The sequence below is a fragment of the Heloderma suspectum genome, chromosome 4 (assembly GCF_057233095.1).
Source record: "Heloderma suspectum isolate Gila_16-S chromosome 4, 16-S_ref, whole genome shotgun sequence".
Taxonomy (NCBI): Eukaryota; Metazoa; Chordata; class Lepidosauria; order Squamata; family Helodermatidae; genus Heloderma; species Heloderma suspectum.
In genome coordinates this window covers 242,473,808-242,488,378 of record NC_139461.1, presented here as the reverse complement: position 1 = coordinate 242,488,378, position 14,571 = coordinate 242,473,808, and the positions used below count along the sequence as shown (strand labels likewise).

The following is a 14,571-nucleotide window of genomic DNA, read 5'->3' as shown; positions in this document are numbered from 1 at the left end:
AGCGGCGCTGGCGCATGCGCGCAGAGTTTTAAACACGCGCAAGCTTCGGCGGGAGGAGCTCTTCTGCGGCGCCTGCGCGGGGGCGCCCTCGTCTTCTCTTTGTTGGGCGTCGGGGGTTGGGCGCCATTTTGCGCGGCGGCTGAGTGGAGGCGCTGATTGGGTTTCGGGGACCGGTGGCGGAGCCAATCAGAGCGGGACCCGAACCGGGGGAGCAAGGCACGGTGAGTGCGAGCAGCCAATATGGAGCCCCCGAGCGCCGGCCCAAGAGCCGGGATTGGCGGGGCCGAGTGGCCAGTCAGGAGGCCGCGCGCGGGCTAGGGCTGGGCGAGCGCTGGGGCAGCGAGTGGCTGAGGCCCGTTGGGCGCCTAGATCCTACACTGAGGCGGGATGGGTGGCCGACCGGCGCGGGGATGGGGAGTCGGGGAGGTCACCCTCACTGGGCAAACACGAGTAGGGTTAGTTAGTGCCGTTCTTCGCTTGGCACGGTGCCCCTGAGGCCGCTGGAGAAGCCTCTCGCATGCCCGTTTGTCGACACCACTGGAAGGAGGTGCAGCTACTGAGGAGGGGAGTGCGGGAAGCCCTTGGGCCTATAGGACTGTAACCTTATGCGGGTGGCTCACCCGGTAAGGGTTAGTGGCCTCCTTCATCCTCCAAGCTGACACGCTTGTGTCCAGTATGGGACTCGTCACCCTGCCTCTGGCTCCCACTGTCCGGCGAGGTCAGGCTTACTCGGACGCCGTAGACCAACCTTAAGACGATAGGCTGAAACTGAAGACCAGAATTCTCTGCCAAATTCTTGCCTTTGTAATAAAATAATAGTCTTCGATGAGGAGCAGTGCCTCAGGGGGTAGGGCCTTCCCTGGGCTCCCTCTCCTCGCCTAGATTTAAAGGCTTCATTTATTCATCATTTTGTATGGCAAAATAATTAGAAATCCATCTCAGACTAACGTTAGTGTTGATTGGGGACACTAAGGTGCATGGATTAAATAAACACTTTTGGAATTGATGATTGGGGACAGTCTTGCAGATTTCTCTCTAGGCTGCTTTGACTAGATTTCTCTCTAGGCTGCTTTGTATGTTACAGAACTAGCATACATTGTGTGTACCAGTAGTGTGTCCCATAACCTGAGAAAACATCTTTTTAGAAAGTTAAAGTATGTCTTCTTTCGTGTTAGAATATAAGTGCAGTGTAGTAGTCAATTTTCGAATGTTACGTGGCTCTTGATGTACTTCGTAAAACAAAAGCAGGGTTTACCCAATAAATGCGGGCTTAGTGGTTTTAAACATATGTATTTTCATATTTCTTTTATCTACCTGACCTACTAGTTTAGGATATATTAGTTTCAATTTTTTTACATTGATTTCAGTGATACAGATGTCTTCTCTCTATGAAGGATGTGAGATAAAAGGCTAGTTGAAATCAGTGGAGTTCCTTTATACCTCCATGGAACAAAAAGTATTTTCTGATTACATAATTTTATTTATTTATTTATTTATTTCTATACCGCCCAATAGCCAAAGCTCTCTGTCGAACCTTAAGACTTGGATAATGTCGAACCTTAAGACTTGGGAGGTACTTGTTTTGTGGTCCAGTCAGGAATTTGAAAGTAGGGAGTGCGTTGTATTATACACCTTTTTAAAATGTATCATAAAGTAGCTATGTTTATTCTCTAATGCATAAATCTTGAAATTCCATTTAAAATCTAAGAGAATGAAAAAGGTGATGTTTTAAACGTAAGCCAGTCTGACCTATAGCAGTGAGGTAGTTGTCAACCACCTGCCTCCATAAGGTTATAGTTTTGCACATTCTTCTGCTGAAAATAAGGAAGGAGGATAATGCCTGGGCAGTGATATGGGGCTCCTTCACACTGAGCTTTTATCCTGGGATTGAGATTGCGTGGGCTCTTTACATAACACGTGATCATTCAAGGCATCTTCTGCACTAAATGCCTTTTGTTCTATTTTTAAATAGATCGCATATAATGAGCTATCAAATTATCCTATTGTGTTCTACTTCAGTTTCCTCCATGAAAAGAGTAAAAGCAGCAAGAAGAGGAGCTAGATCAATGAAAGATAATGGAAGACTCAGATATGGGGGGGAGGGGGAGGGGGAAGGGGGGGGAAAGCAGGTGAAAAAGGGAGTCCTTGTGATCCTGCATTTAAAATGGAATCGGAAAGCCCCATTTTAAATGCAGGATTTTAGGATGGTGTAGAGATGCCCATGAAGTCTCATACTCTTTAGCACCTGAGTCCCCCTTCTAGACCTCACAAATGAATCCAGAGGAAAGGCAGTGTCAATATATCTAGTATAGTCTTAGTTTCAGTGTTTGATGGAAGAGATGTAGTTTGTGCACCTCCCATCCGATGGAGTCCTGCTCCAGATTTTGTCTAAATCCCCTTAGTCTCCCCCAAGATTAATCATGAGGTAATTGCCATCACAGCCTCATGGTAACTGCTGCTTGCTCACAACTTACTTTGCAGCTTGCATCTGCTTGAGGCTTTTCCACTGTCTGCTCCCAGTGGAGGTGCTTAGTAGTTATAAAGCTCTGCCCAAGAAGCTGGGTTTAAATATGAACTAACTACAGCTATAAAGTAAAAACTATGAAGAGTCTTGTGGCACCTTAAAGATCAACAAATGTATTGCTAGTACCCCTCTGGAAATACCATATTTTCTTGCATTTAACATAAAGAAACTTTATTTAGGAAAAAAAACCAATGTCTTAATTTGCTGTTAAGGAAATAGTTGCCCTTGTAACAGTAGAAAAAATATGAAAAATGATAGCTAAGAGTTCTGCCTCACCATATGGCAAAAGTTTGGAGAGCTTACAATGTAGAAAAAGCTGTCAAATTTTAAAAAAAACATTTGAGATGATGTAACATTCTCCAGCTTAAAATTGCCCTTTTATCAGTGTAAACCTAACCAACAAAAGCCAGCTCAGATAAATAATTCTTGCATTACTTTCGAGAAGATGCTCAGATTTGGACATGTCTCAAAAGAGAGGGAAATTCACAGTGGTGAAGCTGCTACCCCATCTCTCTGCCTTCATTTGGGCCCATGGCCATATTTGAAATTTTGAGAAGTGTTGTGGGTGCTGACCCCTAGGTTCCCCCCCCCCAACACAAAGCACCACTCCCACTTTACTTTTCCATTGGACCTTGGTAAAAGGTAGGTCCAGTTAAAATGGAGCCTCTTAAATTTGAGTGATTTTTGCACGGGGTGTCGTCATCGCCCACAATCACCACTGCATGAAAGCTTACATTTGCATCTAAAGACTGCACAGTAAAAATCATCCAGTGTCACCATGACACAAAAGCATAGCTCCAAAGCACAGATTCTAATAGATGTTCGTGATTTTTACATGGGAGGCCAAGAGAGCCACCGTCAAACCACAGAACTTCTGTGGACACAAAAGTGACCTATGGTTTGGTGAGTATCTGTTGTGAACATCATGACAGTATGTAAGGATCTGTGCATCATGCCCATGTTTGATGGTAGCTTGGGGGGGGGGGAGTCCTGTGCAAGAATTGCATACGTTCAAGAGGATCTATTTTATTGGATCTGACTGTGTGTGTGTGTGTGTGTGTGTGTGAGAGAGAGAGAGAGAGCTGTGTGAGAACATGCCTTCGTTTTCCGACACCCCATATTCTCTCAGTGCCACCCCAGTTGTGTGTGCATATTCTTTTTCCCTCTGGTACCTCATTCTTTCTCTCCTGACTCTCACATCTTGCTTGTTCTGCACTCCTCTCTTTTTTCCCCTCCCCACACCCTGCCAAGATTATGAGGCAGCAGTGGTCTGTTTTTCTTTCTTTTTGTTTTTAAAGCAATTTTAGTGGGCGGCTGGGCACACTTCAAAGTGCCAGCAAGGCTTCAGCCACCCACCATCTTCATTTCCCAAAGAATGCCTCGGGGCCCCAGGTGATAGGCAGCTGGAGCCTTGTTGGTGCTGCCTGGCCGCCCACTCAAAAATGAAACATTCATTGAGAAGAGTTCATGGGCACAGCAGGATGTTTTTGTGGGTGGAATGATGCCCACAGGCATCACACTGGAGAAAACATAGAGGGTGCATGCGTAGTATAAGCAGGGTCGGTCAGTCAGTCAGACTTGGGGACGATGGCAGAAAGGGAGTGGTGATATTGGCAGATTTCTATCCACTTGTAAAGCTTGCACTACTGACTGATGCTCTTCATTAATTCTCTTCATCTTTTGTGTCTTTTGTCTCACTCTGTCAAGCTGCTACTTCTGTACCTATTCTTGAATATGTTCTAAGGGAATATGGCTTCTCATTCATGAGTCAAAACATTTGAGAGTACCATATTGATTGCATTTTAAAGCAATCATATTTCCGTGATCTTCTGCCTAACTAGGAGAACAAGTATACAAGATAACAGCCCCTGTGACTACCATGTTGGAAAGGTAGCATAGAAGATCCCTAAAGGACCTTAACTTTGATTCTGAGAATTAGGGGAGACTGCAGGAGAGGCTGGGTTTTCCGTTTGGATTTTCTTCTGTCCATTTTAAGTACACCACAAAAACAAGCACAGAGAGGCAGCATGTGTAAGTAGGGCTTATTCTTGTCAACTAGCAAAAGGCCTATCAAGTTTGAGGAGTATGCTTATGCAGATATCTCTTTTCTGCAATCCCATGTTTTCATTACAACTTGATTATCTGCCATTAACCACAGTTTTCAGATAGCAGCAGTGCGGAGGCAGGAAAGAGGTAGATAGATGAGCATGCAAATATTTGGCCATAATGACATGGAATTTGGGAGAGAAGGTATCAAAGGCTGTTATTTGGAATAGCTTTCCAGGTCATCACCAGTGATGTGGGTTTTCCAGAAAATTTTGAATTGGGAAAATTTTCCAGTGCAAATTAGGTTAATAGGGACATTTTCACTTTGCACTGGAAAATGTTCTGATGCCCTAGCCTAGAGAGATCTAATTTAGCATGTTTATTATATTTAATAGACAACAAAGCTAAAAAAAAAACATACCCCATGTTATTTTTTTGTCCCAATACACCACAAGTATTTGACTTGTAATATTTGAGGTGGAAAAGTAAAGCACACTTAATGTGATTTAAATGTTATATTATGGGGGTCATGTGACATAGAACCTGAGCAACTTGACCTGTACCAATGAATCCAGTCTGCATCTAACAGCTATTAAGCCATCCAGCACTTTAGATGATCAGATTAGGTGCCTGTAAATCATACCTGGGGATGGTCTTGGAACACGTACACATCTTAAAAGCCCTGCAGAAGACACAGAACTCCCTAGGCCCCAGGCACACAAAATGGCCTCTAGAACTGGAGATGGTGCCTCATATGTTACACCCGAGGGTATATCTCCAGATCTTATTGTTGAAATCTTGAGGTAGATACAGCACTAAGGGAAGAATTTGCAGCGCATTTAACTCCCATTAAGAAAACACTGGAAAAAAATAGAACATATGAGAGGAATCGAGAAAACTGCCAATGAAGCTCTAGAAACAAGTCACCAATGTGCAAAAACAGGTCAAAATGCTTTCTAAGAGGGAGAAGCAACTGCATGCCAAAATTGATGATTTGGAAGACTGTGGTCGCAGGGCTAATGCCCGTTTTCGAGGGTTTCCAAACCACGTGGAAGGATCTGACACTGAGGGGTTTCCGCAAGAAAGGCTAGGCACAGTACTTCCAGATCTTCCTCCCCAATTGGCATTAACTGAAAGGACCTATAGACTACCTCCTTTCAAACAACAGGATGGGCAACAACAGAGTGATATCATTGCTCAATTTGTGGTTACCAAAAATAAAGACACTTTATGTAGGGCTCAGTTTCCTGGCGCCTTCTGGCAATTTGACACAAATCACTGTTTACAATGAAACTCTTTATTGCAGTAGATCAAGTTTCACAAATCAGCTTTCCAGAGTTTTGTGGCAGAAGTTACAACTTTTATAATCCCCAATAAATCAAATAGCCTCTATAAAAGCTATCGGCACAATGCTTGGTTCAAGAAACAATCTCAGTGCTAAAATTAATTCAGAGTCGTAATCCCAGCAACAAATTGCAGATCAGAATCTTATATTGCAAAGTCATTACAGATGAGAGTTCACAGATTTACAGTAAATCCAGGCAAGTAAATATTCTGAGCACTAAAGATGTTGATCTCAGCAAGGGCACTTCGGATATTTCCAAAATACATTGGATAAGCGTCAATTGCTTGACTTCTGGTGTCACAAAAATCCAGGATTGCCAGATTACATGTTTTATTCTCATGTACATACAACACTCTCACACATTGACTACATTTTAGCATGTGTAGATATTGTGAATCAATTAGCTGATGCATTTATTGAAACATGGGTAATCTCTGACCGTGCATGGATTGTGTGCGCTGTTTTGAAAACAATGCAGCCCCCTAGATCAACTTCATGGAGAATTAGGGCACAATCCTAACTAGATAGGTGGCCGCCACCAAACTCAGAGGCAACTGCCTATCCGAAGCAAGGCAGGAGAGGCACGGGGGGGGATCATTCCCTCCACGCCTCTCCTGCCTTGCTGTTTTTCTCTGGACAGCCATTTTCAGCTGTCTAGCGGCGGGGGACCCAACCAGGAGAGGAAGCTGCCATACGACATATCGGATATGTCATACGCACAGCTCCGCTCTCCCCGCCCCGGAATGCCCCCCAGCCCATTTCAGTCGCTCCATGCTCCTCTTGTGAGCGCAGAGGATGGGGCTTCTCCGTGCTGCCTCTGAGGCGGTGCAGACAAGACAGGGAGTTGGTTTTCTGGGAACTGACCTCGGAGCACAGGATCAGAGGTCAGTTCCCGGAAATGAGCATATCCTATGGCCCACTAGGCAGTGTCTAGTGGGCCATAGGATTGATCTCTCAATGTTCTGTTACTACAGAATCGACTTATAAGAGAAATGGTACAAAGAAGTTGACAGATTATTTTAAAGTAGAATACCAGGGTTATCATTTTCAACAATATGGGATGCCATGAAAGAGAGAAGAAGAAAAGAAACAATTATATAATCAGCTGACAGTCCTTGAATCTAAACATAAACAAGGGTTACCCTCTCTATATAGCAAATTGGAAACAATTAGGAAAAGCTTGATCTTGAAGCCCAATTTATTTAAACAAAAAATACTAGGAATTTGGAAGCAAAAATTTAAGATTACTAGCTAAGTGTCTGCAATATATGACTAGCCAAATACTTCAAATTAAGGATAGCAAAAATATTGTATATCAAACTTCACAAGAAATTAATAAGCAGTTTAAATATTTCTATCAAGGTTTATATCCTTCAGATAAACCCAAACAAGAAGATATTGATAGTTACCTGAATTCTGTTGAAATCCCTATAGTTTCAGAGAAACATCAAGTTTTCCTTGTGGACCCAATATCAAAAAGAGAAATAAAATTTGTGATTAACTTAAAAATGGAAAGCCCCCAGGACTGGATGGCCTGCCAGGAGGGTTTTATAAATAGTTCTAGGATTTACTTATCCCACATTTAGCTACACTGTTCAATTCCATTTTACAAAAAGGCCCAGAATCATGGGAAACTGGTAGGATAATAGTACTACCAAAATTGAATAAGGATACAACACAGACCAATAGCATTGCTGAACCAAGATGCCAAATTACTTACTTTAGTTATAGCCCAATGACAATCTTGTGGGGGCATATGTCTACAAAGATCAAACAGGCTCCAGGCCCAATAGACAAATCTCAGACAATATTAGAAGAGTGTTGAATACTGTATATTTTTGCAAAACAAAAGATACCAGCACTCATTTTTCTTTAGATGCTTAAAAAGCCTTTGACCATTTAGAATGGTCCTTTATGAAATCAGTGCTATCTAGAATGGGTATGGGACAGACTTTTCTGCATATAATTAAATAACTTTACAAAGGGTCAAGAGATGAGATCAAAATAAATGGATTAGATTCATCCCCTATTACAGTGCAGAGAGGAACAAGGCAGGGGTGCCCTCTATTGCCCCTGCTTTTTACCTTGTCTTTGAGCCTCTGGTAATTTCAGTAAGGAATAATAGCAAAATTACTGCCATCGGTGTCAATAATGAAGAGCCCAAAATGCATCTGTTTGCAGATGATGTGGCAATTGTCACTAATAATCCTGAACTGTCACTTCAAGAAATTCAAAGAGCAGTTATGGTAAGGTTTCAGGCTTTAAAGTTATGAGAAATCAGAAATTTTGGGTATAAATATGGATGACCAAGCAAAATCATCTTTGCAAGTTATTTCCATTTCCATGGGTAACTAAAGGAGCAATCCTATGGCCACTAGATGGCCATAGGGTATGTCGGTTCCCGGAGAACCAACACCCCCACCCCTGCGCACGCTGCCTCACAGGCAGCTCTGAATGGCTCCGCACTTGGAAGAGGAGCACGGAGCAGCAAAAACAGGGCGGGGAAGGCGGAAATGCCAGTACAACACATCCTATGTGTCGTCCAGCAGCCACCTCCTCCACCCTGCCTTCTCACGGCTAGACAGCCGAAATTGGCTATCTAGCCGCAAATACAGGGGGGTTAAAGCACGGAGGGGATGACCCCCTCCGTGCTTCTCCTGCCCTGCATTGGATAGGCAGTTGCCTCCGAGTTCGGAGGTGACCTCCTATCCCCATAGGCATGGCAATATTTCGGCATCAGTATCACAGAAAACTTTACAGATCTGGTTAAAAATAATGATTTCTTAGTTATGAAGCAAATTGAAAATCAAATACATTCATGGGAACCTTTCCACCTCACTTGGTTTGGGAAGAGTGTTGCTGTCAAAATGACATTATTCCCAGAATGTAGCTTCCTGTTTCAGACCATTCCTATTTACATCCCAGAAAATATCTTTAAAAAATGGTGAAAAATAATTATTGATTTATTTGGAAAAACGGAAGACCCAGATGTAATAAAAATGTTCTATTGAGAGACAGACGGGGGGGGGGGGACTAGGGGTTCCAAACTTTAAACTGTATTATGAAGCATTTCAATTACACCAATTAATAAATTTGTATCAGGGAGATTTTCATTAGATAGGGATGGAGTATACAGAGGTGTAGGGTTTTCCTGTTAATGAGATCATGGCAATTCCGTCTGCATTAAAACATATACATGAGATCAGAAATCCTTTCACCTGTACAACTTTTGCAGTATGGGAACAATGGACAAAAATATTAACCCCTACAGCATCCCTTTTAATGCCTTCAATGTTTCATCCAGCTTTTAAAGGCAGCCTCATTAATATAGCCTATAAAGCTTGGAAGGAAAAGGTCTGAGTGGTTTTTGGAACATTATTCACAACAAACAATGTATATCTATGGCTGATATGAAAGAAAAATAGGAAGGTAATAGTCTTCATTTGTTACAGTATGTGCAAATACACCATCTTGTACATAGTCCTGATGTATTGCTAGAGGTAACACATCCACTGACTGATTTTGAATGTCTTTCAAGTTCCAAATCTCAAGAGTTAAAAGGCTTAGTATCCAAGCTATACAAATTGGTGATCGAATTATTTTGTGGGTGTTCTGAAGCATTAAAAGCATGTTTGGAAGTAGATTTTGGGATACCAGTAGGCAATTCCCTTTGGGACAAGTGTTTTATTTCTGACTCCCAATAAGGGCAACTTTCAGAGTACTTTCTCAATGGCACTTAACCCCTGCCAAGGCACAGAAGATCTTCAAAACAACTTCAAATAAATATTGGAGGGGATATTATGGGACTAGCACACTTATCCACATGTGGTGTTCATGTCTTTTTGTAGAGGTATTTTAGGATGCCTTCAAAAAAATTAATATGACCAAACAAAATATCAAGACTCTAATGCTGGCAATTCTGGGGGGGGTTTCCCCAAAGGATTTATAGTCTACCCTGCATAAAGACTTTATTTTTCACTCTTTAGCAGCAGCAAGAGCAACGACTGCAAGCCAGTGGAAAGGTTTAGTGGGCTTTTCTCTCAAGTCTTTGTTTCAGATGCTTTGGGATCATTATTAATGGGAAGCTTACCCACCATATGAAAGTTGTTAAAGGTCATGGAAAACCTGAAATACTTTATGCAACATGGTACCCATTTTTGTGGTATGTTGTTCAAATGTCCCAGACCGAAAACCCCTCCAGATCATTATAAGATTTAGCTAACCTACTAAGAGAAAATAATGTCAGCATGAAGGTTTTGCAGTCATGTACTCTCTGTATCCTATCTGGATTGTGTTTGATTGTTTTCTTTAACTTTTTCAGGATATGTTAGGCCCATGTTCATTGCACTGAAAAAATGATATAAAATAATGTTTTAAAATGTTATGTAGAAATTTTTATTAAAATACTTGTAAGAATTTAAAGACAATAGCTTATACTTTTACATTGTTTAAATTTAAAGGAAAAAATAAATGTGATGATAACGGTTGACACACTGATTTTGGCAACCCAAAGAAATGTGCATGATATATTGACAGCCACTAATTTATTTCAACAGAGTCATGACTTATTAGTTCTGTTTCACTTGACATACCTGTCTTTCAGTGACATATATGTATTGTCTCACGTATTTTATAGGGCTAATCATCTGGAAAAAAAAACATTAATTATAACTTTGAAACTGCCAAGCTTGCCTAATATATTTGCAATTGACATACATTCATTTTTACCAAAAAAAATTACTAAATGGAAGCACTGGAAAAATTTCCACTCCACGTGACTGGTTATCACAGAAGCAGTAGGCCCATTCTGACATAACATGCAAAGTGTGGGGCTCACTAAAATATGATTCCACATACTACGAAGGAATCATCAGAAGCCCTAGACAGCATGGACAAGAATCCATGATGGGCTCCTTTCCCCATCAGTATTGCCTCAATTTTGGGCAGAACTACATCATGGATTTTGTTGTGTAGTCTGGGGGTTCTGATGTTACCTGTGTCACCAAGAAGGAGCCATGCTGCAGTAGTTTTCAGTCACTCAGGTAACATTGATTGATTGATTGATTGCATTTATATCCCGCCTTTTTTCCTCTTGCAAGGAACCCAAGGCGGCTTACATGATCATGCATTCCATTCTCACGTGTGCACTAACTGCACTCCCTGTTGCCTGAAACATTGCATCTTACAAGAGGAAGAGGAACTCAGATTAGTTACTTGCAGGCCATAAGCACCTGTTGGTGTAAGGCAGCCCTGAAGGATATTGGCTAACTCCTACCATACACCGAATTACTTAATTGTATTTAAAGACAGCTTTGGTTATTGGGCAATATAGAAATGAAATAAATAAAATATTTTGTAGCCCTGTGTAGGATACTTTGGAACTATGATTGTTCAGTGTTATCTGGATATGGTGCTGCTCTTTGAAGTTCCAGTTTGGGGAGGAATCCTTGCTTCAAGTTCTCTGTTGCACCATCTTGGAGGCAATTCTTGATGAAAGCATTATACATAATTCTTGCAATGGTATTTTACAGAAAAAATATTTTATGCAAAGTATTTTGTAAACTCTTTTGGTAATTTGAAGTACTTCAGAGTGCAGCCTGGCACCTTATGTTTGACCATACCTGAATCTCAAAATGGGGTATATGAGGAGAGAGCTTACAAATGGGATTTATTCTGGGATAGTCCCTTGTATTCCCAGTGATTTTCTTCACTTTCTGTTTTTAATTTGCCGTTTGTTGGGGCTTCTGGTGTCATTTTAGAACTGCTATTCTTCTCAAAAGCAATCATAGTGGTAGGAGGGCCAAAGTGTAATAGGCCAGGTTACTTCATAAAGAGTGACAGACAAGAGCCGCTGATCGCAGGCTTTCGAAGTAGGAGAGGGCTCGCATATGCCATATTACATTGCTTTTTACGTGTTGTTGGCAATGAATGAGGGATATTATTATTATATTTATTTATATCCCGCCTTTTTCCCAATACTGGGACTCAAGGCGGCTTTACAACATTAAAACTTATACAATTAAAACCTATAAATAGAAATATAAATACAAGTGTACAAAAGTTAAAAATATAATTAAATCGTTAATATTGAAATTGTAAAAATATCAAAACATTAAAAGACAATAAGAAAAGTAGTATCCATCTGTCATATTTTCACAGGTCCAGACTAGTTATCCCCAAAGGCCTGCTGGAACAAAAAGAGTTTTTACATGCCTACGAAAGCATATCAAGGAGGGTGCCACTCGGGCCTCCCTGGGAAGGGAGTTGCAGAGCCTTGGGGCAGCCACCGAGAAGGCCCTCTCCTGCGTTCCCACCAGGCATGCCTGTGATGGTGGCGGGATGGCTAGAAGGGCTTCCTCTGAAGATCTCAGGGCACGAGTAGGCTCATAAGGGAGAATACGGGCTTTCAGATAACCTGGACCTGAGCCATATAGGGCTTTTTAGGACATGACCAGCACTTTGAATTGTGCCTGGAAACAGACTGGGAGCCACTGAAGCTGTTTTAACAGGGGAGTTGTATGCTCCCTGTAACCAGCCCCAGTCAGCAGTCTGGCAGCAGCTCTTTGAACTAGCTGAAGTTTCCAAACACTCTTCTGAGGCAGCCCCACATAGAGTGCGTTACAGTAATCCAAATGGGATAACAAGCGGAGAGTGTCTTTAGCTCTTTTCTTGACATCTGTGGTAGCTCTGAAAGGGGGTTATTGGAAGATAATAAGACATTTTTATTCCTGAGGCCCTTTAACTATGAAAGCTCCGAACAGATTTAAGCTTATATGAGTAAAGAAAACAAAGCAATGAACTTCTGCATTAAAGAAAGATGAAGGTTGTTTCAAGAATACCTTTCTGCATTTGCATTCAGTATTTGTATTCCTTACAAACAAGATTTCCAAAGTATATTGTGTGTAAGATTTATTGAATCTTTTGTAATAATGGGATTCTTTGAAGGGAACAAGAACCCTGTAGAATAGGTGACTTTTTCAGCTCTGTAAATTAATTCCAAATTAATACTCAATCAGTGTTTGAAATAATGTTCTCTCTTTTTCTTATTAGGTTTCCAGCTGAGGATTGGATAAAGGATTGGCACTAGAAAAACTATGGAGCAGTACACAGCAAACAGCAATAGCTCGACAGAACAGATAGTTGTGCAGGCTGGACAAATTCAGCAACAGGTGTGGGAAATTACTTGAGATTGCAAACTCAAAGCCTTTGGTTCTTAACTTCTGCTTTAAGAGTCATCAAGAATAGATCAAGACCTTCCTTCCGCTGATATATTTTCAATAACTTCTGTTCTGTTTTAGACATCTTAAGATCATGCACCACAATGTGTACTTGCAGAACTTTCTGGGTTGTATTCAGTTGTTGGTACTACTTAAAGCGGACCCATTGGAATGAATGGAGCTTAAGTTAGACTAACATTGGATACAATCCTTTGTCTTTCAAATGTGTATTTTTCTAAATTGTTCTCACCCATTCTTCCAAAGTGTTTCAAGTTTTCTTCAGCGACATTTAAGCTGATACAAAGTTGTAAGGTAGTCTTTGGAAAACGAAATCTTGAAATGCCTTTATACAAAAATTATACAAAAAAAGTTACACAGGCTATGTGACATTAGCATCACTTCATGAAATCTTGGATTTATTTACTTTTTAGTAGTAGGTAGCTATTTTCACCATTAATCCAGATATGATACTCATGCTTCATTTAGTATAGGCTATACTAATGCTTCTTGCAGAGTAGTATAAAGACATCCTTAGATCCATGCCAAAGCTTAGATTGTAATGCAGGGATACATGGATGGACAGCATGGATTAATATAGGGAAGGTAATAGGTGGTATCTTGTTTTTCTTTGTCTTACCTTGTCCCTCTTCCTTATAGTTATGTGCTTTTTTCTGAGGAAAGTCCTAACACCACAATGCAAAAGCAGTACTGATCTAGGTGCAACGCAGTTACAGGATAGTCAGATCCATTCCTTAGAATTCAGGGGCCTCCAGTTGCCTATTTATTTATTTTGTGTTCCTCACAAAACTTGGGACTCATTACTGAGAGCTTTCTGGAGCTTCCAGGTTTAATATGAGGGCGGCAGCATCACAGTGTTTTTCCTTCTTTAGCCTGTGAATATTATTCAGGCCAGAACACCCAAGGCTCATTACATTAGAGCTGCACCAGGTAGCCCCCCTTCGTAGGGCCTGTCATCCTTCTCCTAGCAGTAAGGATGTTTCTTGTCTTGAGCTCTTCCTTTCCTCCTGCAAAGTTTCAAGCTCTTCCTGTTCCTGTTCCCAGCAGCAGGGCGGTGTCACTGCTGTCCAGTTGCAGACTGAGGCTCAGGTGGCATCTGCCTCAGGCCAGCAAGTCCAGACCCTCCAGGTAGTGGTGATCTATCTGTTCTATTTGTGTGAGCACTGCATGAATCACCCCATCACCTCATGTCTGATACTGTGTTTTGCACTGGGGCTTGATATAGGAACAGAAAAATAATGGCAGTTTTATGCGCTATAACAGATATGGCTTAAGCTAACTGTAGATGGATAACAGTAACATTAACAAAAACGCTGGAGCTGATCTTCCAGTTAATGCATGCAGCAAAGCAGTTCTGTGAAACGTCTACTGTTGCAAATCTGAAGATGAGTAACCGGGGGGTGGGGGGTGGGGAGGAGCCC

At 41.5% G+C, this 14,571-nt stretch overlaps 1 protein-coding gene across 5 annotated transcripts in view; it reads left to right on the top strand.

The window, feature by feature from the left end:
• Window positions 1-62: 62 nt before the first annotated feature.
• NFYA (nuclear transcription factor Y subunit alpha) overlaps window positions 63-14,571 on the top strand; it is a 33,187-nt gene continuing 18,678 nt past the window's right edge. Inside the window, exons 1-3 of one of the 5 annotated variants that reach the window (XM_084852982.1) lie at window positions 74-221; window positions 12,966-13,084; window positions 14,195-14,278. In XM_084852982.1, coding sequence (XP_084709108.1) covers window positions 13,010-13,084; window positions 14,195-14,278 — 159 coding nt within the window. In that variant the 5' untranslated portion in view covers window positions 74-221; window positions 12,966-13,009. Of the gene's footprint in view, window positions 222-12,965; window positions 13,085-14,194; window positions 14,279-14,571 lie in introns of all 5 variants that reach the window. The other 4 variants (XM_084852977.1, XM_084852981.1, XM_084852978.1 and 1 more) reach the window with 4 other exon arrangements.